We start from the raw sequence: 25,590 nt of genomic DNA on the forward strand, positions 1-25,590 counted from the left end.
ACAAAGGTTCATTGGCTTAGGCTAAATAATGTCCAGTGATCCTCTCCTTTCCTCTCCTGTCTTCTCTCTGACTCTCCTTAGTGGGTTGTTCTCTAAGACCCTCTCAGTTGCAGCTATGAGCTCTAGTGTAGTGGAAACGGTTTTTATGGGTTTGACAAGAAAGCAGGCCACCAGGAAGTTATTGACAGTAGGCATGATGATTTAATAGCTGAACCTCCCTGCTTGTTGGTAGGCTAGCTGAAAGCTAGTTGGTTGGCTGAAAGCTAGCACACCATTGTTACTGTATTTACTTTTTGACTATTTTTTGTTGCCATTTATTTATTTATTTATCATTCTCCCCAAAACTTTGGACTTGCAAATTGTGCAGCTACTTGCAGAGATGTGTGGAATCAGTTATGACAGCAATATTCCAGATGGTGGTGCTGTAACCACCGGTCCAAAGGAAAAGAATTCAAAAGTTTCAGAACTCGTATCAAATATCCAGCTATTCTTGTTCTACAGATTTGCCTGTTGGACCTAGCCCGGTTCCAGACTCCTGAATCGCGTCCCGCCCATTTTTCAGATTTTGTTGTTGTTGCTCTATAGTCAACAGCGTGTTCTAGTTCTACTTGGAGAAACAATTGAGCCAATCAGCACCTTTGCGGGCGGGACTAAAATTTGAACCGTTCGTGCAATGGTTTTTCATTGGCGTTTTGGCAGAATAATATTTGTTGAAATCAACCCCTTAAAAAACATATTGTCTTGGCAAAGATATTTTTGTTAAAAACGACCGAAATCTTGGTGAAGTTAGTAAATACACTGAGCACAAGCGGCCAAAACCACTACTGAAACCAATATGAGTGCACAGCTTCAGAAGACTGAGATACACAAACTGATGTAACAGTTTTTTGATAATAACAGTGATTTCTGCATGGGCCTAAATACAACTGAAGGAATACTCGCACAGTGCTACGAGTAGACACAGAGCCTTAGTGACAGCAGTACAAATATTGTATTCAAATGCAATGGACGTCAGTGATAAAACTGAATACTTTTTCCACTGTCTCTCTTTCAGAAATGCAAAGTCCAAAACACATGAAACTTTGCACAGACATACTCACACATCCTAAGAAAATAGCCAAAATTCAATGTGTCCATATGATGCACTGCACACACTAGCCCATATATCTAGTTGTTTAAAGTGTTTTGTATTATTACAGTTTTGAGGAATAGATGGAATATCAAATGATAAAATATTTTTCTTGAGAAAATACAGCAAAACAACTACTGACCAAAGGTCATTTTGACTCTGTGTATTCTAGGTTAACCATATCATTTGCCTTTTACGTTTGTGATAATCTTTATGACAGAATGGTTATAGCACTGACTGCCCCACTGTCCTAACCCCAACGAGCCTGTTTCCCCAACATATCTTTAAATAACATGGCCTATTTCCCCATCCCTGCAATAATTAACAACAGGCCCGGGAAACGTTTCAAACATGGTCATGCTACTGTCAGGTTAAACAATTCCTGTAACAACTCACAGTCAGTCAAGCCCATTACTCCAGTTGTTTTTGCACTTCTTAATTTAGTTCTAATAAGTCTTTCATTCTTAACGATCTAATTTCATCCCATCTACTGACCTCTGAAATCTAATAACAGTTCTTGATGATTTCACTGAGCGTTTATCATCTGTTATGCTCAAATTTGAACAACTCCCTTGCCACAGATTTTTAAAATATTTCAAAATCATTTAACTTTATGCTGCATGTTTCTGTCTCCACACATAACCGTGGCCCGTTGACACCCTCTTGATCTTGTTTTTACTCTTGGCTTGACCCTGAACTCCTTGTATATGATTGAGCACGTTTACATGGACTGCAATATTCTGATATTAACCCAATTAAGACAGTACTCTGAAAAAGACACTGCCATGTAAACAGCATTTTCTGATTACCTTAACCCGAATACAGTCATAGTCGGAGTAAGCAATAGTCAAATTAAGACATGTGGAGTACCGTATTTCCTCTAATATTGGCCTGGGCCTTTATTTACCTCAACTGCAAAGGGGACCAGGCCTTTATCGGAAGCAGGCTTATATTAGAGACAGGCCTTTATTTCTAATTCCCTGTGTTTGATAAGTATATTTGCTCATATTTTAGTATGAAGCCTCCTTGTTTTCTGATCTGCTTCTGTTGGGGTTCGTTAGGTAGCCGTTTTTTTGTTACTGCAATGCATTACATAATTATGGTAATCGACGGCGGCATGCTCCAGAGACTTCCGCCAGGAGTTTACCGGTGTCCACCGTTGTTTTTAGCTGCGACCAGCAGCTCTATAGCTCGCTCTGTCGGTCGGTCGGTTGGTTGGTAGGTTGGTCCACAAAAATTTCCCCACCCTTTGGCGGCCTATAGCCGCACAGTACGTGGTCGCAGCTATGGCGAATTCACGCTTGTTTCCTTTGTTTTTTTCCCCGGCCTGTATTTGGAGCCGGCCTTTATTTGTTCGTGTCGACCACGGCCCCGGCCATTAACGGAGACCCGGCTTTTAATTGACTACCGGCCACTATTAGAGGAAATACGGTATTCCAATTTTAGTCACATTATTGAAGTGCAATGTAGACATTTGGACACCTTAATCGCACTATGACGTCCTATCAGAGTTTCTGCAGCATTTTGCGACACTTCGCGGTGGCATGAAAGATATCTGGCCGACAAGCAGTACAGCAGAGGCCTGTTGTAAAAGCTGTATCCGCCTGAGTCTATTTGTATAGCCGTAAAAATAATGGCTCGAAGCACAGTGTTTTGCAAAATTAGCAAGAAAATACTCATAAGGGTATACACCACGGTAGCAACATGACAGAAAGGGTTTCAGGTTAAATTCCGGAGGGAAACTCGGTCGTAGGACATAGGGACATAATGTGGGTGTGTGTCTTCAGTCATTAATCGGACTATGCTCTGTAGCATGTAAACGGGAATATGAATGGAATATTCTATAAGCAACTCATGAAAACACCTTAATCGAAATATTGTCTTTTTTAGAATAAGGTCAACAGTCGGATTATTGCAGTCCATGTAAACGTAGTCATTGATCATCAATATTTTTGACACTGTTTTTCAGTCAACTGTTGTACATCAGATTCGTACAATATACTCTTGCATCTTTAATGACCTGCAGCTAAGTTTTGTAGTTTTTTCTCTAATATGGCCCATTCTCTAATATTAATGACTCTGTTAAAGCTGCAATAAGCAATTTTTCTGACCACTACAGGGTGACAGAAATCGCAACACACAGTGAAGCCACTGCACTACGGAGGCCTACGAAGGACAAATGGATGGATAAATGCTAAAATAGCTGAGAAGTCTCGCTGGTTACCAGTGTCACTTTGCCAGAACCTTCTCCTGCTGAAGGTTACGTGTCCCACAATGACAAGTGAAGAGGTAGGTAGCAACTTTACTAGTTTACCAAGTTTACTCGCTCGCTTCGTCCATTACGCCATTAAGATAATTTTTTTCAGAAATGGGAGGGGGAGAGCTTTTAAAGCTTTTAAATAGCTAGGGAGGAGACAAGCTAGTTTTAAAAAAAATAAAAGCTACTGAACGGACCAGGAGGAGCTTCATTCCAGAGCGGAATTTGACAACAAGCTTGAGAAAAGAGGTGAAAACAGCAACACAACTGGCCCACGTGTGTGGATATTGGTTTATCATTATGTCTCAATGAAATCTCCACATAGCACACATTAGTTTCAGGATTGGTTATAAGGTCTGATATTACTTATTGCAGGTCTTATTGATTTAATGATCTGTGTTCATCAGCTCTTGATGCTACTGCTCCGTATAAAACTGGGTCAACTCTAGCTGTTAATCCATCCCCATGGATCAATGACAGCATCTGGTGCCAAAGTAGGGAATATAGAAAGGCTGAGCATAGATGGAAGAAATCAAAACTCAACATTCACTACCTTCATATGAAGGATTTATTAAGTAATCTTAATCAAAACATCAAATCCCTCCCATTCATGAAAATCTTCTTGTAATAGCAGAATCGATGAAGCGAGTGAGTACACTTAGTAAACTAATAAACTTGCTACCTACCTCTTCACTTTGTAATGTTTGTCCTTGGTAGCCCTCCGTAGTTCAGAGGCTTTGCTGTGTGTTATTTACAAATGTGTTGGGGTTTCTGTCACCCTCTAGAGGTCAGAAAATTTCACTTATTGCAGCTTTAAGGAAATTCTACGTTTTTAGGTTGGGAAAAAAACAGCAAAATAAATGGTTGCTAAAAACCTAAAGAATCTACTGTGAAAAATTTCCAATCCATTTTCTTTCATTTCTTGTTAATTTGTCTTTTCAGTTTATTAGTGTCTATTTGTTTACATATGTGTGCATGTGTGAGTGAGTGCATGTAATGTTATGTATATGTATGTTTGTATTTACTGATGCAAAAATTCCTGCGCCTTCAGCTAGCCCACAGACTTTTATGTGAAACTATGTTGTCTAGTTTAAAATGGGATTGTATCAAGCCCCAGATTAATGGATAACCAAGGTTAGCCACACCTAAAGCGACCCATTTGGATTGAGTTAATAAAAAAGACATCAGGACTTGGACAGATGTATAATGCACAAGCTGTATGCTGCTTTTATTTTATTTTTATTATTATTATTATTTTTATAAATCATTAAAGGACCTTTCTTGCTTCAGTTACTGAACTGACCAAGAGGCAATCAACCATGCTATATTGTAAAAATATAGCAATGTCATCAGTTTATAGACTACAGTGATAAATCCATCTGCTCAAAAATATCAAAATAGTAGTTATTGTGGCAGACTTGAATCAAATAGGCTATGATAGACCACAAATACAACGATATGTACTACACTTGTTTGAGTGCATGTATAATTGATTTAGTCTTATTGTAGTGGCTGCCTAGCATAAAGGAGAATGATATATAAGTAGTAGTATATTTGTGATATCAATATCTGCTACACAGTACTAATAGAATTAAAACACTTATGTAAACAATTGTGAAACACAAACCATTTCAGTAGCAGTTGTGCATGTGTAGTAGCTATGTTGACCACTGATGGCTGCTTACACTGAGAAATGGTAAACAAACAGATTTTGAGGAAAATACAAATACAAAATCACTGTGTGGTATTTGAGTTATTTGATTATGTTGATCAGTGGCTCTGAAGTGAAGTAAACTATGTATCCACAGCATAGCCATCGTTGGCATAAGGGTTGGGCCTGCTCCGAGAGACTTCAGCGGACCTCCTAAAGATCCCACAGCAGATCAGTCTGTAAAGAGCTACCAGGGGAATGGGAGCTACAGGCAGCGCAGAGAGGAAGACAATGATGGCAAACACCCAGTCTGGGTAAGGTCTCACTTCTGTTTTGGGGAAGTCCACCTGATGGAGATATTTAATAAGAATAAACAATTACTAAAGACATTACACATGTATTTACCAACACACAGGGTTGATGTAACAATATCTTGTGCTTTGGGAGACCTCCCATGTTGAAACTGATTGGGTCAGGCTATAGCATTAGGACTGCTGACACACTACTCAAGCTCTGCTGCAAATTTCTTTCCAAATTTAGGTAATGGTGACACAGGAAACTATAACGTCTTTATCTTTAGTCTTTACTCCAAAGCACTGAGTTGTAGCCTGAGAAGAGTCAAATCAGTTATCAGTAAACAACTGATAGTTACGCATGGTAACTGTGAAATGCCTTCACAAACTTAGTGAGCGAGCCTCTGTTTAGACAGGGGCTTGCAGGCCAATATGTCCCCATGGCACATAAACGACTGCTGTGTGCATCTCAGCATAGCTGTGCACATAGCATGCCATTGCATGCACCTGGCACAGATGATGCAATCTCTCGTCATTCTTCCCAGCATGGGGAGGAGGATAGAATTAAAGTAAATGGCTGCATATCTGATCGGACCCTTCAGGCACAAATGGACGGAACAGAAACACACCCAGTGTAGCTGAGCCGTAACAGTTTCTGAATCTCCTGTGAGAGAGTGCTTATGCTCTCCGGTGAGGACATGAGCAATGGCTGGCGGGACACAGTGAAACTGGAGTGCATAGCCCAGTCGATGCGTTTTGACCATCCATTCTGTTAGAACACAGCAGTTCCACCATTCCTGCTAAAACTCCATCACGGAGGGCACGGAGCTGTGGAGCAGAGGCTAGAAAGCGCGCGTACATTGGCCCTCTCCACCACTGAATAACCCAGTGGCAGATCAGCTCACGGGGGCCCAACTGGAAAGGGCCGGTGAAAAACTGCCCAATTGGAGGTGCTGGGGACAGAGGGGTAACGATGGCTAACGATGGCTGACTGGAGAATGGTGGTCTTGCCTCTGCTCTATGGTACTCATGGTATTTGGAAGATGTCACTGGGGGAGGACTGCTGTCTCCCGGCTGGGACCTCCAGGCGCAGAGGATAAGGATGTGTCCTTATGCCGCTCTTTCTTTTTTGCCACAGGCGTCGTCCCTTTTCCTCCTGCGACGTCGAGGGGCAGATGTGAAAGACACCAGGGGTAGATGGCATCTGAGCTGTGCTCTCGCTCTCTCTCAGGAGTTCCTCCTTGTCTTTATGTCTCCAACATAACATTAACATCCATAACATTACATCCAATAATTTCTAACTTTGCTACTGGTCTAAACAACAGGCTAATAGGGCGAGTGACCCTGCTGGCTTTAAATTAAACTATTATAGGCTTATATAGTCTTAAAGTCTTACATAGTTAGGGTTCCATGCAGGATAGGTGGGGTGCTTCTGTGACTGGACAGTCACATAGGCTAGGAAGACAACTAGCAATATCAGAGGACTAATAAACACCCAGCAGACCTTCCAGAAGATGTTGGGTTTTCTCCCTGTCATGAAGTGGATGTCCTCACTGAAACTATAGAGCAGAAATGATCACAATACAAACTGCATTAAGTCATTTCTTTAGTCAAAAGAGGGTGACACCCAGAGCAGAGAACACAACAGGAAAACCAGCGTTACCGTCTCAGGCCGTAGACATAGACCACCCCAACGACCTCAAAGAAGGCGATGATGAGCAAAGGAACAGAGCCCACATAAGAATTAAATACTTCCAACCAGTAGTTCCCCGAACCCAGGGTGAAGATCAGAGACCCCAGGAGGCATATCAAGCAAACTAATGCTGAAATAGAGAGTGAAGGGTTACAGTATATACACAGGGAGTCCTTACAGGTTGATAGAGATAGGGTATCCAAATGTAGAGGTAAACACAAGCAGATACTATGTGCACATATGTGTTTGATCCCATGTATACATGGTACATGCACATAGTATGTGTTTGATTGATGTGTTTGATCCCAACATGTTCTTGTTGGGATCAGTCACAGGACTTATGTTATGGGGATTCTGACAAAAAAGGGAGCATTTTGAATCTTTTTTGTTGTGCATTGGCCTTGCCTTTCTAGAATTTAATAATCTGACACACACACAGAAAGCTACAATATATAATATGATATATACTAAAAAATACTAATATATATATATATATATATATATATATATATTTATATATACATAGCCATTTCCCTCAATGTATGTTGTGTCTCTTATTTTCAAATTAAAAAAAACATTGCCTTCTGTTTGCACCAGTGTAACAACAACAACAACAACTAGCTGTCTAGCTATATAACTTGCAACCTTAAAAATGTTGCATTTCATTATAATCTACTGTATATCACACATGCTACATGGAGAAAGGGGCTATATCAAGAGCACTACTGAATGCAAAACTAGTTTCAAGATTCTTGGAAATCTATGCTCACAAACTGTCTGTCTTCCTCAGCAGTATTGCAAGCATTTTTATGCACCTCACATATTTGGACAAAATGTATCAAGAGACCGCTGCTAACTGGTACCTCTGAAGAGCTCCTTGGGTATCCACTTGGGTGCCATGTTTAGTTCCTGGAGGACATCGAGGAGGCCTTCCAAGGTTCCAAACATACTTGATAGACCCAAGCTGAAGAGCATGGCGAAGAACAGTACAGCCCATACCTGAGAGCCTGGCATCTCTGTCACCGCCTCAGTGAACACAATAAATGCCAGGCCAGTACCTGATGCACTCTGAGGGATGAGGATGAAAGAGAGAGTGAGAATAAAATAATGAGGAAGCATGAAAATACAGATGCCAGAACAGTTCCTGACATACCTTACAGGAGGAGGGAAAAGTTGGAGCGGATAAGAATAAGTGAATATACTGTTAGTCCTGTCAACAGGATGCCTCATTGTTAATTTTAATTGTTTCACTTTCCTACTGTTTGCTACATGTTGTGGCACCGCTGCACGAAAACTAACAGGTGACCTGTGAGATGCTGTATCCGGACCAGCCGGAAACGCCACTTGGGGTAACAGGTCCAAACAAGACTGAGAAGAAGATCAAACGGAGGCCAACTGGAACCCATGCCTAGGTGAGACTGGTCCATAAACCCCAGCCTGAACAGTGCGGTCCCCTGATTAACAGATTCCCTCTGCTGTTTTTCTTGTTGGAACCAGGGTCACCTGTCGTGGAACTGCCTGAGGTCTGGCCTCAACCTCAAACCAAGAAACAGCTAAAGACGTTCCTTGGCCTATTTGGATATTACCAGCATCCCTAACATTGCTACCGTTGCAGCTCCATTGCGCGACTTCACATGGAAGAGGCTACCCAATCAGTTGAAGTGGTCAACTGAAGCGGACAAGGCATTCAATTCCCTGCACAAATGCTTCTGTGGGGAACTGGTTCTGCTGACTCCATAATTCTCTAAGTCTTTGTCCTCCAAATGCTTCTGAGGTGGGTACTGGGGCTGTGTTATGTAGGTGCAAGATGGCGCAGAGCCCACCATCAGCTACATTAGCCACAAGTCGCTTAGCCATGAGATGGACTACTCCACAGTAGAAAAGTGCCTGGCTGTAAAGTGGGCAATGGGGAAGGTGAAATACTCTTTGCTAAGGACGAAGTTAACAGTGGTCACAGATCAAGCGCCACTGAATTGGATGTCTCTTAAGGAGAAAATTAACCGTGTAATCTGGTGGCTCCTTGTGTTACAGGACCATAATATCCAGCCTAAACTGAAACTTTTGAATATTCCCAAAGTAGAATACAGTGTACAAAATTAGTTCATCAGATATTTTCTAAAGTACAATACCTGGTCGAGGAAAGTTTGCAGATTGCAGTGCCTCAGTTTCAAACTGGAGACCTCATCTGGAAATGTCCCATTCAGGTATTCAAACCAATGATCATAGTTGTCCACTGTTATGTTCTGGTCTGAAATCTCAAAATAGTTGGTCAGAGCCAAGATGTTGCTGCAGATAATAAAGCAATATATAATTCATGAGGCAAAACAGCAGCTAGGGATTAGGTTTAAATATTACATTCACATACATACCTGTCAAGACAGGTAATGTAGTTGGAGTTTGCCTTAAACCCAAGGATGGAAAAGACAGAGATGGAGGCATAGAGGGATGTAGCACTGTTCACCAGCCCGACCACAACTGCATCCTTCTCACAGTCATTACTGATAGACAAAATGTGAAAGACAAAAAAGGTTTTCATTTACACAGTATTATATTTTACATTTTAGGCAGTGCTTTGAGACACAAAGCCACTTACAACACACACTTACCTAAAATAGATTTGAACAAATGTGAAGAACAAATTAAATTAAAATATTTTTTACTATAAGTTAATACAATTTCATTTATCATAGTGGGATTGTGAAAACTGTCCCCATTGGACACTAACTTTGGAGGACTGTAACTGCCGAAAACAATGAGGCATCCAAAGCCTACACCGGTAGAGAAGAAGATCTGAGTGGCAGCGTCCAGCCACACCTGGAGGTTCTTCAGAGTCTCCCACTGAGGGAGAAATGACAATGTCATATGAAGTGAGTGAAAGATAATACTAATACTAATGCTATTATTACAAATAATAATAAACTACCCACTACTGCAGCTACTACTGTTATACCTACTACCACTACTACTACTGTAACTACTACTACCACTGCTACTAATAATAATGATTATTATTATTATCATTATTATAATTATTATTATATATGTTTCCCTATTTTTTTCTTTCTGAGGTCTGTGGCAATACTAATACTAATAAAATGGATGACAGTAGTTACCTCAGGAGTGAAGAGGTAGACTAGTCCATCAGTAGCTCCAGGTAGAGTGAGGGCACGCACCAGGAAAATAGTCAGTACCAGGTAAGGAAACATAACTGTCACATAGACAGCCTGGAGAAATGTAAATGGGGCATCATAAATACTAGGTATATCCTTATGTGACTATTTTGACTAATCTCAGATGTGAAAGAGTACACAACAGCAATACCATCTTGGTTTTAACCTTTTGTGTGAGCTTGGAACAATCAGGTGACCATGTCATGATTTGAGCCTGGGTATTGACCTGTTACTTATATCCACCTCTACACCACCCACCTTTCCAATGGTCTTGATGCCTCTGATGAAGCAGATGTAGACCACACACCAGGCAGTGGCCAGACAGACGACCATCCACCACTGCAGGGAGCCGCTGATCTCGATGTCAGGTGTGATGTTCAGGGTCTCACGGTACCAGAAGTAGTTCGTTGGAGTGCTCACCACACACTCCTCGTTATAGGCTGTAATGTAATGGAGAAGGGATGAGACAACTGGTCGCTGTATGGGCATCAATTGGTTATGGGAATGTGGCACTTACTATACCTTAGCTTAAAGGATAAGGCCGGCGTTTTTTAATGCATTGCTTACCGTCAACAAATCCTATGAAAATAACAAAATCAGCAATGATTTTGTTTTGCCAGCAAATCTCGTCCATGTAGCCGGTGCCCAATGAAGCCATGTCCCAGCAGCCATAGAATTCCATTGTATTAAAAAAACGATTAAAAACACGTCAAAGAGCCATGCTGTTGCTCTGGGCAGCATATTTCATCATCACAATGCACCGGGCCAGCCGACTTTTTTCCTCAAACAACTTAATAAGCCGGCTGTAAACACTTTGCGATCTCAGGAAAGTAGTTCCGTAGCACCGAAAATAGTCCCCGGCATAATGAAGAATTTGTTCCCATTTGAATTTGATTTGGTAATAACTACAACAGCCTGACTTTTCGTGGTAACAGTTAGCGATTTTTAAAATTGAAACTATGCCTTTGTGAGCTGTATTTCAAGGTTTTCAGCTTACAATTGGAGCCAATGACTTCCGGGTTGACGGCTAAAAATGGTACGTGGGAAGTCAGAAAGTAACAGGAGTAGAGCAAACGCATTGTTGATTTTGTTATTTTCATAGGATTTGTTGACGGTAAGCAATGCATTAAGTGAATCCAAATTTTACCTTGTTTTAACCATGATAATAGAGAGCAACAATCAAATAAAAGTCGGCAGAAATCTATCTAAAAAAAAAAAAAGGTTTGATCGAACATGACTATTATTATTATTCCATTTAATTAAATTTACTCTTTTTCTCAGATGAAAATGTTAACTTTTCAGGGATTAAAAAGACTAGATTTATTTTTAGATTGATGACCATGTTTTTTTGAAAGTACACAATTGGTTTTGAAGTGATTTCGTAAGATAAAGGTTCAGAGAATTTTTTCAACTAACAGACTAATTCTTCAATTCAAGTAAAACCATGAAAATCCTCAAATTTGGAGATACAGCAAAAACTTGAGCACAATTCATAAATACATTTTATTGAAATATATTTTATGCATTTTGAATATAGATCAGGAGGTTCCTCTGAAGTTCTGGTGAGGTTCCTGTTTCTACCTACCAGTGTGGTTATCATTAAGTGGGCATTGACTCCAGGGCAGGGGGTCCTGGAAGGAGTTGAAGAGGTACCAGAGGACCCAGGCCACAAGGGTGTTGAAGAACAACCCCACCAAGAAGTTAATCACCAAGGCGGCTATGCCTAAATACAGAGAGTTCCATTATTTTAATTTCTTTATGTAATATTTGGACAATATTGAAAGTATTAGGGCATTCTAAGAACCCTTTTTTTTTAAATGATTTGCCCTATTTTCTTTTTTACAAAAGCACAAATAAAATAAGTAATATATCTGACAAAGTGCCTCATGAAATTATGAGATACTACAAGCAATGATTAACAATAAATAATATGTATATGCATACCTGCACAGTCGCTCACAATATTTTCAATCAACATATTCATTCAGCTACATTCCCACACAGTATATCCCTCAATCTTTCAAATACACTCTGATCCTTTAACCTCCAAATTGGTACGTATAACATCAATAAATATATTACCACAAAAATGACCACATTAACGTTAGTATTAGACCTTGTTATAATTACGGTAAACAAACAACCATTGCTGATTTGGTAGGAAATCTACTGGATTGCTTCATGGAACAAAGGGAGACTGCTTTATGGCACAAAATGTTATATTTAGCTGGGAAGAGGGCCACTGTTCTTCCAGCGCAAACGGAGCAAGTGGCAGCATCCTCATTGCAACAGGAAGTAACAGGGTTTATTTAATTTTGAGAAACACTAGCATTAAAGGTCCCATATTCTACACTTTCCAGTGTTTTATTTTATTCCTTGAGGTCCATTCAAGGCTGTTTGTGTGGTGTCATGTACCAAAAAAACTCAATCCATTTTACACGTTCATTTTCCAGCATCTCTCTGAGCCTTAAGAACAGGCTGTTTCTGTTGCTGTGTCTTTAAGGCTCATTAATATTAACAACCCCTCTGTTCTGATTGGCTAACCGTTTCAAGAGTGAAACGTGAGACACCACAGACCCGGCAGCTGCAGACAGAGACAGGTAGGGAAAACTCTCTGGTAATAAACAATGACAAGTGCTCAACTGCTTTGAAAAAAAAACACTTTGTTAAACTATTATTTCTTACAGATATGATAATGAGCAAACCTTTGTGACGCCACAAAGTTACGTTTAGAGGCTCGGTTTTTTAATATGGATTGTGTGGATTTAGTTGGCAACCGTACTCCTTTATAATCAAAGAGGCATTTATGGGACCTTTAACAATACCACTAGTGTGAAATAGAGGCTACCAATCATCTCAACCATGGTCTTATTTGTTTACGGTAATTCTACCAAGGTATCACAATTAATTTGTCAGTGATATATTAGTATGTAAGTATGTAACATGTAGCATGTTTAAACATACTCACATCCAAATGTTCATCCCCTTGCCCCCCATGTGCTTATACACACAAATACACACCATAATTTTGTTGTCATTGTTATTTATATCTACCTACCGACTCCACCCAGAAATGGTGAGATGGTGTCCCAGACACCGATGCTGCCCATGCGGAGCCTCTGTCCTATAGCCAGCTCCAGGTAGAGCAGGGGAAGACCCTCAAACACCAGTGCTATCAGGTAGGGGATGAGGAATGCACCTGAAGAGAGGAGGGGGTAGATGGTTACAGCACAGTTAGGCACCAGCCAGGATTCTTTGGAAAGAGTAGGTTATCCATGAGGTTATCTTGTCAGTGGCGATGAGGGTGCTCTAGCAGATTTTTATACAGCTTTTAATGATATCAATACACCACTCTCTTCTGGCATTTTGCCCTCTACCTTTAAAGCAGCCATTATTAAACCTGTGCTTAAAAAACCTAACCCTGATCCTGATGTCCTTAATAAATACAGGCTGATTTCAAATCTTCCCGTTCTTTCTAAAGTCCTGGAAAGAATAGTAGCTACCCAATTAACTGATTATCTCTGCAGCAGTGGACTATTTGAACCATTACATTCTGGCTTCAGGTCATTTCATAGCACTGACACCACACTCACAAAAGTGGTAAATAACCTACTACTACTAGTCCAATTCTTCCTCAGTTTAGTTCTACTCGATTTAAGGTGCGGCCTTCGATACAGTTGATCACAATATACTTCTACTCTCATGGTTTAAGTCTTATCAGATACAATGCACAGTGTTTCAACAATATAATCTCTGAATGCTCCAAAGTTTATCTTGGCGTACCACAAAGTTTAGTGCTAGGCCCGTTGCTATTCTCTATTTACATGCTACCTCTTGGCAAAATTATTCATAATTGTCATGTCAATTTTCACTGCGATGCCGACAGTACTCAAATCGCCATGCCTATCAAGCCTAATGATTCTTTGCAACTTGCAAAACTAGAAGCATGCTTATCTACAGTAAAAAATGTCATTAAATTTCCTGCTACTAAATGACAAGAAAACAGAGATGTTAGTTGTTGGCTCAAAAACACAAAGGTCTTGTGTCGCAGACATCACTTTAAAGTTTGGGGATTGTCTAATTAGTTTGGAGAAACGTGGGTCCTGCCGAGTTGTCTGACAGACAGTGGTGGGGGCCAATTTTACATACTGTATGAGCGTGATGCAATGACAAATGCATGTATGGGACTGCCATAAACCAGATTTGCATTGAATGTTGTAATCTCACTATTTTCGTGAAGCAGTGGATGGCGCAGGTGTACAAGCATCAGTAAATGGAAAAAAAGTCTCCTTTGAAACAAACTTTAACACTCCATGTTGTTAACAATTCAGCGGTTTTCATAAATATGTAATGCAAATGATTGTATGTATGTCAGAACTTTTTATAGACGACTCCCCATTCAGAGAGATAGGAGTCTTGTCTTGACAGTCACACTGCCCGGGGGCGACTTTCCTTAACCCTCCTATTATGTTAAAATTAACAGACATCTTTTATGTTTGGGATCAAATTGACCCCACCGATTTAAACCTACAAAAAATGATTGTAATTGAAAGTGTTACCCAAGTTTACACTTCAGATCATCAGCAAGTAACACATAGCAGTTAGTCAATAATGGAAAAAACACCAATAAAAAGTAAATTAGTCACCAAAATAGTCTTTCAAAGAGCTGTGACAGGACCTTGTTGGCTGAAAATCTTCAGGCGAGATAAAAAAAAAACTCAATATAACTGACCGTCTTTAGGGCCCTAAAGCATGGGAATGTTTTTTAAAGATCAAAAATTGCATGGGAAAGTTCCCTCAGTTATCAGTGAAAACAAAGAGAAAGAAAATATGTGTAAAACCTTTATATTTTCTCTGGTTTTATAAGGCTTTTCTGTTTGAGGTCAAAATTACCCCAAACAACACTATTGTATACAAAATGTGTGCAGGACCTTGAAAATGTATCATCATGTTAAATTTTATATTTACCAGTTTTCCCCATGAAATTAGGAAAAGTATCAAGCTGAAAAAATAATTTTAATCATGTTTTTAGAGACGTTAAATGCTGAATGGGATCAACTTGACCCCAAACATAATAGGAGTGTTAAAGGGACTTTGATCCATAAAAACCATAAACCATAGACAGCATCCCTCATAGCACTGCCTTGTAGCACTCCCTCGTAGCACCTATGTCCTGTTGGACCAGAACTTAGCTTGTTGCACTGTCTCGTAGCACCTTTGTCCTGTTGGACCAGAACTTAGCTCTGTAGCACTTACTCTCGTTGTTCTCTCCTATCTAGAAACTTGCTTGTGTTGTATGCAAATCTCATGTGTAAGTCGCTTTGGATAAAAGCGTCTGCCAAATGTGAAATTGTAATTGTAATTGTAATCTCACCTCCTCCATGGATCTGGCAGAAGTAGGGAAAACGCCACACATTGCCCACTCCCACAGCATATCCAATGCAGGACAACAGGTACTGGGTCTTGTTGGCCCACTTGGGCCTCTCTTCTGTCCTTGAGCCCCCTAAATCTGCCATCCTCAGCTTCAGTTGGATCGATGTTGGTGTTATCTAGCTTCTAGAGACGTACTACAGAGATTTGCCTTTGTGATTGAATGGCTCTAACACAGTGGAAATATACCAAGGAAAGCGTACCAGGAATTAGTTTAATGGATAACCTAGTGGTGGCCTACTGTTGCAATGCAGCCTAGAGGTTTAGGAGCCACCAAGAAACACTCAGTTCTCAATCAAGCAAACCTTAATGGCAGACAAGAGTGAAAATACAGAAGTGAATATTAAGTTATTGTCAAAAATGATTTCAAACATTTTAATGGCAAGATTCATGAGAAAACTATATACAAATACAAAATAATATGCTGTCTCGTAGAACAAGAATGATCCAATGCAACAAGCAACTATAATGGCAAATCAGTGCAATGAGTAACAATATATAACTAGATATGAAATGAGTGGCCATATGATATTGTGTCAAACATGAGCATAAAACCTGAGTACATAATTGCAGAGCATCAGTATACATTAGTTTCAATAAAAGTTCAGAGTTGTGACTTGAGAACATATGCATGGATATAAATAGAGAACCCACTGTTTCTAGTAGCTGCTAATACACAGTATTAAAAAGTCAATATAATTGGACATTTATGAAATCAACATGACAACTTCAATAATTTTGCATTTTTTATTTGCTGAATTATATAACATTCAAACACTTTCAATAAATTGGCTTATTTAGTTTCTCGACAGTATTCTTTTCTTGCAGCAGCGAACAAAGACCAGCCTACACAAAGCATACACAGGGACTGTCAGACTGGGGATTCCTGCCAAAATAAAGATGACCACGTTGACCCATGCAGGGTACGGTACTGACGCCAGAGACGGGAATTTCTCCTGCAAACCATTAAGCGGTATAATTATGCTATATTGTAGCGGAACAACATTTACCACAGAAATGTTTGACAGATGAAAGCTGATACACCCCTAACCCTAACAAAATTATTTTCTTGAAGCAGTGTGCTTACAGAGTTAGGGTCCCAGACTAAGTAGGTCAGCTCTTCTTGGACTTGGGTCACCAGGTAGAAGACCAAGATAACCAGGACGATTAGAGGACTGATAAACCTCCAGGTAGCCTGCCAATAGATGGAGGGCTTATGTCCTATCATGAACTCCAAGTCCTTATTGAACCTGGCATAAAAGAGGATTTTCATTAGTTTTGAAGAATAACAGCGTTTTAAAAATCTGTCATGAAGGGATATAAAGGGATCCCTGTCACACAAGCCTGCCATCTCTAAAATTCTGCTCACAAACTGCAGTAGTTTGATACCTGCCCATGAAAACATGCACAGCAACGTATCGTTTTTTCTTTGCAGAACCAGTCAACAGATGTGTAGTTATTTTGCAGTAGGTCGCAGGATATTGAGATGTCATTCAAACACTACAAGCTGTTGTGTTATAGAATTAGTTTAAAGCACTAACCTGTCTATGCCATAGATGTAAACGACAGCTATCATCTCAAAGAAGCCGATGGTCAGAAGTGGAACAGAGCCAGCGAAGTTGTCAAATAGAGCTAGCCAGTAGTTCCCTGAATGCTGCGCAAACAGGAGGGCAATAATGAAAGCGACGGTGCATGTTATACCTGAAACCCAAAACAAGGAAACTCATGTTACGACAGAAACCAGATCACCAAGTGATCTGGAAGATGACTTCTAAATTTGGGTGATTTTTAAAATGGAATCACCAGTCAACGCCTCCTGGGGCCATTTCCGAGGGAAAATATTAAGGTCTTTTAAGGGAACCACGACTCCCTCGATGTTGCCAAACATGGTTGAGAGCCCCAGGCAGAGAAGCATGATGAAAAAGAGGATAGACCAGATAGGGGAAACAGGCATCTTGGTGATGGCCTCCGTGAACACAATGAAGGCCAGACCTGTTCCCTCCACACCCTGGACAAAACATATCATGGTTACAATGCAGATAGTAGCAGAAAACAACAATGATAAGGAATAGTGCTGAATTTTGGTCACAGTTACCTCACTGAGTAGTTTCTGCATGTCACAGGTTTTGATATTCAATTCAAAAACAATATCTGGAGAGGAGCTGTTGAGATGGTTCAAGGCCTTCTCATAATTGCTTGTAGTGATGCTGTCTTCAGCGAGATCAAATGCATTTAATAATGCCATGATGTTTCTGGGGGGGGGGGGCATGTTGTGTAACTGATTAACATGCATACACAGCAAATAACATGTCAGGGCCTTATAGCTCTGCATTACTGAAGCCAACACCGAAGATGTAATTCATAATACATAAAGGTAGATTGGAGTTTAGTTCTACTCTGATGTTCACTCCTTGGAATGGAATCCTTGAACTTTCTCAAAAACCTTGAAATGATCGACAAACCTGAAACCCACACACTGTGGCTTTGAGATTTTGTTGTAACTCACCCGCTGATACAGTTGTCATATTTCTCTGTGGCCCTGAAGCCGATGATGGAGTAGATGACTGTGGCAGCGTAGACCGAGGTGAAGCCAGTGACAGCAGACAGAATCAAAGCGTCTTGCTTGCAATTGTTGCTTGGGAAAAGAAGTAAGCGAAAGAAGCATGACGCACCACACTGACTTCAGGTCTGAGAATAGCTATCTCTGTGAACACAAAACTTCACAGTGCTTTGGAATGCCAGTCCCTTACTGGATGGGGTTGTAGCTTGAGAAGGAGATGAGGCCTCCCCACCCCAAACCGAAGGCGTAGAAAACCTGGGCGCCCGCATCCAGCCAAGTTGCTGGGTTCATCAACTCATCCACCTTGAAGAGAAAAACATACCATGTGGCTTTGAGTTAGTGTGAAATCCTGACATAAACTATTTATAGTACATGAACTGGATGGAGATTTGAAACGTACATCTGGTATGAAGAGGAACTTGATTCCACTCAGGGCGCCTTTAAGAGTCAGTCCTCGGATCAGGAAGATGGTCAGCACTATGTAAGGCAGGGTGGATGTGATGTACACTGCCTGAGGCCATGACAGAAATAACAAAGGAAGGAACCAAATTGATGGTCAGACTATGCCCGGTTTTTCAGAATTTTTCTTCTGGATCAGAATTACACCAATTTCTTCTTAATTTTCTAATCTGCTTTTTTGCAAGCCCGGATCAGACTAAACTGAAGTCAGTTTTTAGTTTTTTTTTAAATTCACATAGGATCATTCTGACCCAGATACCATACAGTAAAACCAAGATTACAGAAAGCACATATGTCCATCTGCTGGCCAAATAATGGTACAACATGTTAGGCCAACAAGACATGAGTGAACTAGATGTAAAAGTGTAAAAGACTTAAGTATACCATGTATAAGAACCTAAGGACAAAATTCAAAGTCTCATTGGATGGCAAAAAATATTCAAAACAAAACTTCCCATTTCTCAGGAAACTATTTTCATTCATTAATACCAAAAATATTTTAAAAATAAAGGTTCATTAACTGTCATCGACATTTAATAAAATATTAACATTAAATACTATTTTTAGTCTATATTCGAGATGTATAAGCTGTATTTTCCCCACTTCCTCACCACTTACACCCCAATTTCTTGGTTCTATATAAAGCGCTTCAAATCCATAGTCCAGTCCTCCCCTCCAGTGGATTTCAAATTATTCAGATTTTTGCCATCTCCGCTTTTGAGAAAACAACATTTAAGATTGATTAAAGGTAGGACTGAATTATCCAATTCACAATCTGAATGACCAGAATCTTTGAGATTTCTTAAAAAAAACTGGGCCCAGGAGATGATAGCATCACTGTTATGTGTCTGTACGACCTTATCATTCATGGGGATTGACTAAGGGTTCAACTGACCTTGCCTGATGTCTTGATCCCCCTAATGCAGCAAACATAGAGGATGGTCCAGGCAGCTGCCAGACAAAGCACTATGGGCCAGTGGATTCCCCCAGAGTCAGATATAGTGGCCGAACTGCTCAGAGTCACTCGGTAAAAATAGTAATCCACAGTGGAGCTCTGTTCACACTCTGCCACAAAGCCTGCAGGGGGCGACAAATATACTGTCTGCTGCTAAAGCTGTATAGAGGGTAAAGGAGTGGAGGGGCATATGTGTGTATTCAATTACCTGTCCCATTTTCATTGAGTGGACACTGGGTCCAAGGCAGTGGGTCTTGGAAGGAGTTGAAGAGATACCACATGATCCAGGCCATGATGGTGTTGTAGTACAGTCCGACCAGGAGGGAGACCAGCATGGAGGCGATACCTGAGTGGGGGAGTGTCGGTAACCGTAACATCACACTCACTGACAGCCTCATATTCCTCCTAAGTTGAGGCATTTAACAATGTGCAATAGTAGCTTTGTGCTTCTGTGGTGGCATAAGGTCATTTCTCTACTGTTTTTGACAAATTGTTCCTGGATGTCTAGTTGGCTTCTTACCAACACCTGTCAGGTAAGGGTTGATGGCCCGCCACACGCCCACGCTGCCTTTCCTGAGGCGCTGGCCGATGGCAAACTCCAACAGGAGGAGAGGTGTTCCTTCCAGGACCAGCAGGATTAGGTAGGGAATCATAAAGGCGCCTGGAAAATGGAGACATGATCAGTGGCCGTGTCCGAATTATCCTTCTACATCGTGTAGCTTCTGCCACAGTAGGCTTTTTCTGTATCCCATATCTGAAAATGGTTTAGCAGGTAAATATTTGTCAAAGGCAGGATGTTAAACATGTATCTATGTTGAAATTGAGAGACTTTGGGAAAATACTATTCAAATAGTAAGTATTGCAGATGATGGCATGTGATAGTGATTGTTGCTGGGGTTCAAGCCCATAATATAATTGAAATCAACCACAAACAAAGTGAGTTTTAAGTGAAGAGTTAGCGTTTGTCAAAACCCTCAAAAGAAGGGAAATTCAATGTATGACAAAGATTATGACATATAAATAAACATCGAACAAAAAGTTCGGAAATTTGTGTTTGGTAGATTATTTCTCTGTTGTAACAATGCTTCTTGGCAATACATTTTATACCATTGGAAAGCCTGTTTATTTCCCTTTTAAATGGTGCCCCATTTGTAAGGAACATGCATTTGTGGGATGAGCAGCACAGCTGAGTATGTGGGTTGCGCTCATGAAAAATTTGCCAAATCTTCTCTGCCAATGCCAAACAGCTTATTCTGCTGTTGCTATTGACTCTTGTTTTGAGCTTCCGGTACCCCCAGGTGCTGACAATCAGGTACCTGATTGGCACCTGCACTGGAACCCGAACATGTGGAGGAACGTTATGTTCAGCGATGAGTCCAGATTCTGCCTACGGAAGTTGGATCGTAGGGTCAAAGTGTGGAGAAGACGGGGAGAACGCTATGCTGATTGCTGCACCGATAGAGTAACACCTTTTGGTGGAGGCAGTGTGATGGTGTGGGGCGGCATCTCCATCACTGGAAAAAAGAGGCTTGTCATCATTGGAGGCAATCTCAATGCAGAGAGATATCGAGATGAGATTCTGCAACCAGTGGCAATCCCATATCTCCACAGTCTGGGACCGAACTCCATCCTCCAAGATGACAACGCTCGCCCCCACAGAGCGGGGTTTATCAGAGATTACCTCCAGAATTTGGGAATAGAGAGAATGGAATGGCCTGCCAACAGTCCTGACCTCAACCCAATTGAACACTTATGGGATCAGCTTGGGCGTGCTGTTCGTGCTAGAGTGACCAACACAACCACGTTGGCTGACTTGCGACAAATCCTGGTTGAGGAGTGGAATGCCATCCCACAGCAGTGTGTGACCAGGCTGGTGACCAGCATGAGGAGGAGGTGCCAGGCTGTTGTGGCTGTGTATGGTTCTTCCACACGCTACTGAGGCTCCTGACTGTTTGTTAAATGAATAAATTGTAAAATTGCCATTTTATGTCTTGTTTCTTCCTTGTTACTGATAGACTTCAATCATCCAATCCACCAAACAGCACCAAACAAGAGTCAATAGCAACAGCAGAATAAGCTGTTTGGCATTGGCAGAGAAGATTTGGCAAATTTTACATGAGCGCAACCCACATACTCAGCTGTGCTGCTCATCCCATAAATACATGTTCCTTACAAATGAGGCACCATTTAAAAGGGAAATAAACAGGCTTTCCAACGGTATAAAATGTATTGCCAAGAAGCATTGTTACAACAGAGAAATAATCTACCAAACACAAAGTTCCGAACTTTTTGTGCGATCTTTAGATGCATAAACATTCAAAGATTATAATTTGATCCTCACTGGAGATTTCTTAGTAATAGATTATGCATTGAAAGAGGTGACAGTTCTGTTGTTACATGAGGTTGTGACAGGTGAAATAGTCAAAGTACTACTTTTTGACAATCCAGTGATGTACTTGAATGACATTTGTTGTGACTCCAAGTAAACGCTGGAACATAGTACAATTGTCAGTGTTAATTTAACTCTGAACATGTTAAAATTTACTTAGAAGAACACAGAGTCCATCACTTTCAGAGCTAAATTAACTGACACTTCTACTGTGAGTACTGTGAGTATCTGACAAATAACATTAACCATCATCAACATCAGTACAGCAATGCATTGATTCTACATGTGTGTCAGCATTTTGGGTTCATGATGGAATTCATTTAGTATTGTCATATTCTGCATATATGTGAGAAATATCCTCAATGTGCCATTGTATGTGACTTGGCCCGCACACAGTAGGTAGTGTCAAACTACTACTAAAAAGTATTGGCAGATGAGTTGGGAATTAGCTTAGGTGATGATCATTACCATTGCAGTTTGCAAACACTGGGCCATTTTAAATATGCATGTCTTAGAAAAGTGTTCTATCTCTGTGGCTTAAAGTCAAGATGAAATGAAAAATGCATTTTTAACCCTTTTAGATCACATCCCCGGTCATATTGTGCACCTATTTAACAATATATGCCAAAAAAAATACAAAAAATCAATTTCTTTGTATTCTTATATCAAAATCCAATCATGTTTTCTTCCTGTAAAACAAAATATGCCGTATGCTTACGTAAGCATGAACCAACCAATTTCAACAATAATATCATGACATCCACCCATCAATCATTCTTCAACCTCTAGCTAGCCACACCGGTCATATAAAACCGCACTTCACCGCTTCTGGGTCGTAGCTGACAGAGCAATATGGAGAGAGATAGGAAGAGATGTGTGTTTGGATATCAGTGGGCAAAAACTTTATTTTCATTTCCAAAACAATGTCGCTGAGGTCTAATTCATTCATCTCTCCCTTGTCCTCATGATCTAACAACAGGTGAGGGAGGTGTGTGTGGAGCCAACAGTCCTCTGTAGCTCAGTTTCTCTCTGTAGCTCCGTATCGCGCTAAACTCACTGTTTAGCGGTCCAATCAAATGCGAAGGATTTGATTTAAATCCCTCTTGTAACTGTACACCGCTCAAATATTTTGTTTCACTGGGAAATACGTCACAGTACAGAAGCTAAAGACGCTCTAACTTCCGTTTCAGTGGGACTTTAATCATCATCTGCAGTGCCCCAAAAGCATAAAAATGTCTCAGCAAACATGACGTACATGTAAATGAGACAAATGTCAAACGCACAGAACTTGGCTGTCTTAATGTATCCTTGACATCCAACTTCAACCTAAGCCAACTGACCTCAGGGTCTGTCTTATGTAATGCCAAAGGTTAGCTATTACCTAAACAGACCTCACACTCTGAGAATCATTAACACAACTTGAAGGTGATTCCATGCCATGCCGTTGTGTCCATGAATGAGTGATAGATTTAAGTCATCCTCTTTGCCTCAGACACAAAAATATAATGTATTTTAGCGATTCTATTAAAGGTGAAATGGTAAAGACACATATACAGCATCAGCATTTGTCTTTTGTAACACTTCCAAATACATTTTAGACAAAATACACAGTTACAAATACACAGCTAAACTACAATAAGTCCCTATAGAAATATTATAGTGATATTATAGGAATTAAAAATACCATCACAGACACATTATAATTCATCAAGGATTTCAAACAATCACTAAGCGACTGGCAGTTGTTTGACAGCTTCACCACAGATGTCCCTTTACTCTTCATCCCAGCGTACCTCCTCCATGGCTTTGACACAGGTAAGGGAATCTCCAGACGTTGCCAAGCCCGATGCAGAAGCCCACACAGGTGAGGATGTACTGGGCTTTGTTGTCCCACTTGGGCCTGTCCCCGGCCTCCTCCTTCTCCATCCTCTCCAGGTCCTCATGGGAGGGGATCCGGTCCTCCAGTCCTGGGTTAGGGAGTACCAGTCTCATGGTGTCTGGTTCCACATCTGCACAAAAGCAAAGAACTACCACTATACTGTACTTGCAAGTCAAAGTCTCTGCCACTGTAGTGACTGATTAGTGTTTGTGTATCTATGTCCGTTAAGTGGCAATCAGCAAAGTTGAAACAATTTTATGATCTTTTTTTTTATCTGTTGTGCTCAAGTTAACCCATGCCCTTCTTGTACTTTAGCCTTTTGACTACCGTTCAACAGCCATTTAAACAGGCAAGGCTTCTTGTCCAGCCTGGAAAACAAGATACTCAACACTTTTTTAATAACGATTACATTTAATCACTGGAGAAGCTCATTTCTTTCTCTAAATAGAGAGAGGAATGGTTTGGTACTTACTGCTTTGGTAGTTTGGTTGAGTCTTCAGATAGTAGACATGGATAAGAATTGGAATTATTAAAATGAAATAAATAAAACTGATGCTTATGCTCACATTTGAAGCATAAAATGAGGCAAAAATATACAGTAGCTGTGCCATGTTCAGGGCTCTGATTATGAAACAAGCAGCAATGCAACAAGGGCAGAAACCCATTATTACATGAGCAGCTTTCCATGGCCTGAAAATTCAAAAACATCCTGTTTGCAAGAGAGCACTAAAACACTGGGTTTATTCTGAAGGCAGTCATTCAAAAACATTATATATCAATATTAAAAAGTTATGTCTGTCTGATTTCATTACTGAAGTCGAAAATTATGTGTTGCAAGTGTTGCAAGGCAAAAAGTGTTTCTAGGTAAAATTCTTGAAAGTGCTAATAACTACATGTTTTATTTTCATACCAGAATAGGTGTCACTTTTTTCAAATAGTGTACATTTGATTTTGGAACTAAGCTCTTCATTGTGAACCTCTGAGAGATAATTATTAACAAAATCATTAACTCAAATAATTAATTAAGGTTTATGACAGTATAGCCTGTATTGTTGTGTGTGTGAAACTAATGGACTGTGTGTAGGACACTGTGTGTACTGTGTATAAAACAATAAATCTATGGAATAGTTCTTAATAAAATGGTAAAAAACCCTACACATATTACGAAAGTACCATGCCTAAAAAACTGACGCTATGAATATAATTATTATTTAGCATAATAAAAAATTGATAAGAAACTGACATGTATATGTTTGACATTAATTTATTGTTTAGAAACGCTCCAATATTCTAGATTATTTACAAAAAATCTAACATTTTCATCAAATATTTAGCACAAGAATATAATAAACTGACAATGTCAATAAACGACATACACTTGACTCTTGAAACACGACACTACAAACTATATTACATTATTGCATGTTGTATCAATTACCCTCTTCAACACTTCTCACATGATATACAGCTGCATATTGTATATAAAAGGCTCCCTAAATTTAGAATAATTTTTCAGAGATAAAAACCCTTTGTAAAAAACAGTGAGTTGAAATAATAGCAGCTTTGATTTAACTCATTAGTCTGAATTTAACAATATCCGGGTGTGTTCTTCTATGCATGTGCAGGACATGAGGAAGAAAATAGCAATAAGCTGAAAATACCAACAACGCTAAAAGTGAGTCCATGTTTGCTCATCTTTCCATTAAGTATCCAAGGAAAATATAT

General features: G+C 40.1%; 2 protein-coding genes across 2 annotated transcripts; both read right to left on the reverse strand.

The window, feature by feature from the left end:
- Positions 1–5,180: 5,180 nt before the first annotated feature.
- LOC139645674 (sodium-dependent neutral amino acid transporter B(0)AT3-like) lies at positions 5,181–15,709 on the reverse strand. The gene is made up of 12 exons (XM_071521460.1): positions 15,568–15,709; positions 13,252–13,392; positions 11,779–11,916; positions 10,452–10,633; positions 10,137–10,247; positions 9,749–9,861; positions 9,393–9,521; positions 9,153–9,309; positions 7,887–8,091; positions 6,994–7,153; positions 6,727–6,889; positions 5,181–5,384 (listed from the first exon to the last, which is right to left on the reverse strand). Exons 1-12 carry the CDS (start codon positions 15,707–15,709, stop codon positions 5,181–5,183), a joined length of 1,845 nt encoding a protein of 614 aa, XP_071377561.1.
- A 711-nt stretch (positions 15,710–16,420) lies between these two features.
- LOC139645675 (sodium-dependent neutral amino acid transporter B(0)AT1-like) lies at positions 16,421–23,978 on the reverse strand. The gene is made up of 12 exons (XM_071521461.1): positions 23,780–23,978; positions 20,118–20,258; positions 19,806–19,943; positions 19,538–19,719; positions 18,584–18,694; positions 18,374–18,486; positions 18,130–18,258; positions 17,719–17,875; positions 17,427–17,631; positions 17,165–17,324; positions 16,711–16,873; positions 16,421–16,579 (listed from the first exon to the last, which is right to left on the reverse strand). The coding sequence occupies exons 1-12, from the start codon at positions 23,976–23,978 to the stop codon at positions 16,421–16,423; spliced, it is 1,857 nt and encodes a 618-aa protein (XP_071377562.1).
- Positions 23,979–25,590: the final 1,612 nt, after the last annotated feature.

This window comes from Centroberyx affinis, unplaced genomic scaffold (assembly GCF_046629955.1).
Source record: "Centroberyx affinis isolate AG114_WGS23_722 - 3 ecotype Tasmania unplaced genomic scaffold, CSIRO-AGI_Caff_v1 ptg000890l_1, whole genome shotgun sequence".
In the NCBI taxonomy this organism is placed as follows: Eukaryota; Metazoa; Chordata; class Actinopteri; order Beryciformes; family Berycidae; genus Centroberyx; species Centroberyx affinis.

Bases quoted from the DNA above. Each gene is read 5' to 3' on its own strand.
- LOC139645674 (XM_071521460.1), bottom strand. From the start codon at position 15,709: ATGGCAGATTTAGGGGGCTCAAGGACAGAAGAGAGGCCCAAGTGGGCC. The intron at 13,393-15,567 runs GTGAGATTACAA...TCCTCTCTTCAG, and splicing joins CTGCCAGATCCATGGAGGAG to GTGCATTCCTCATCCCCTAC. The intron at 11,917-13,251 runs GTAGGTAGATAT...CTCTGTATTTAG, and splicing joins ACCATTTCTGGGTGGAGTCG to GCATAGCCGCCTTGGTGATT.
- LOC139645675 (XM_071521461.1), bottom strand. From the start codon at position 23,978: ATGAGACTGGTACTCCCTAACCCAGGACTGGAGGACCGGATCCCCTCC. The intron at 17,632-17,718 runs GTAACTGTGACC...TGTTTTGTCCAG, and splicing joins TGCAGAAACTACTCAGTGAG to GGTGTGGAGGGAACAGGTCT. The intron at 16,874-17,164 runs GTTAGTGCTTTA...CTTTTATGCCAG, and splicing joins TACATCTATGGCATAGACAG to GTTCAATAAGGACTTGGAGT.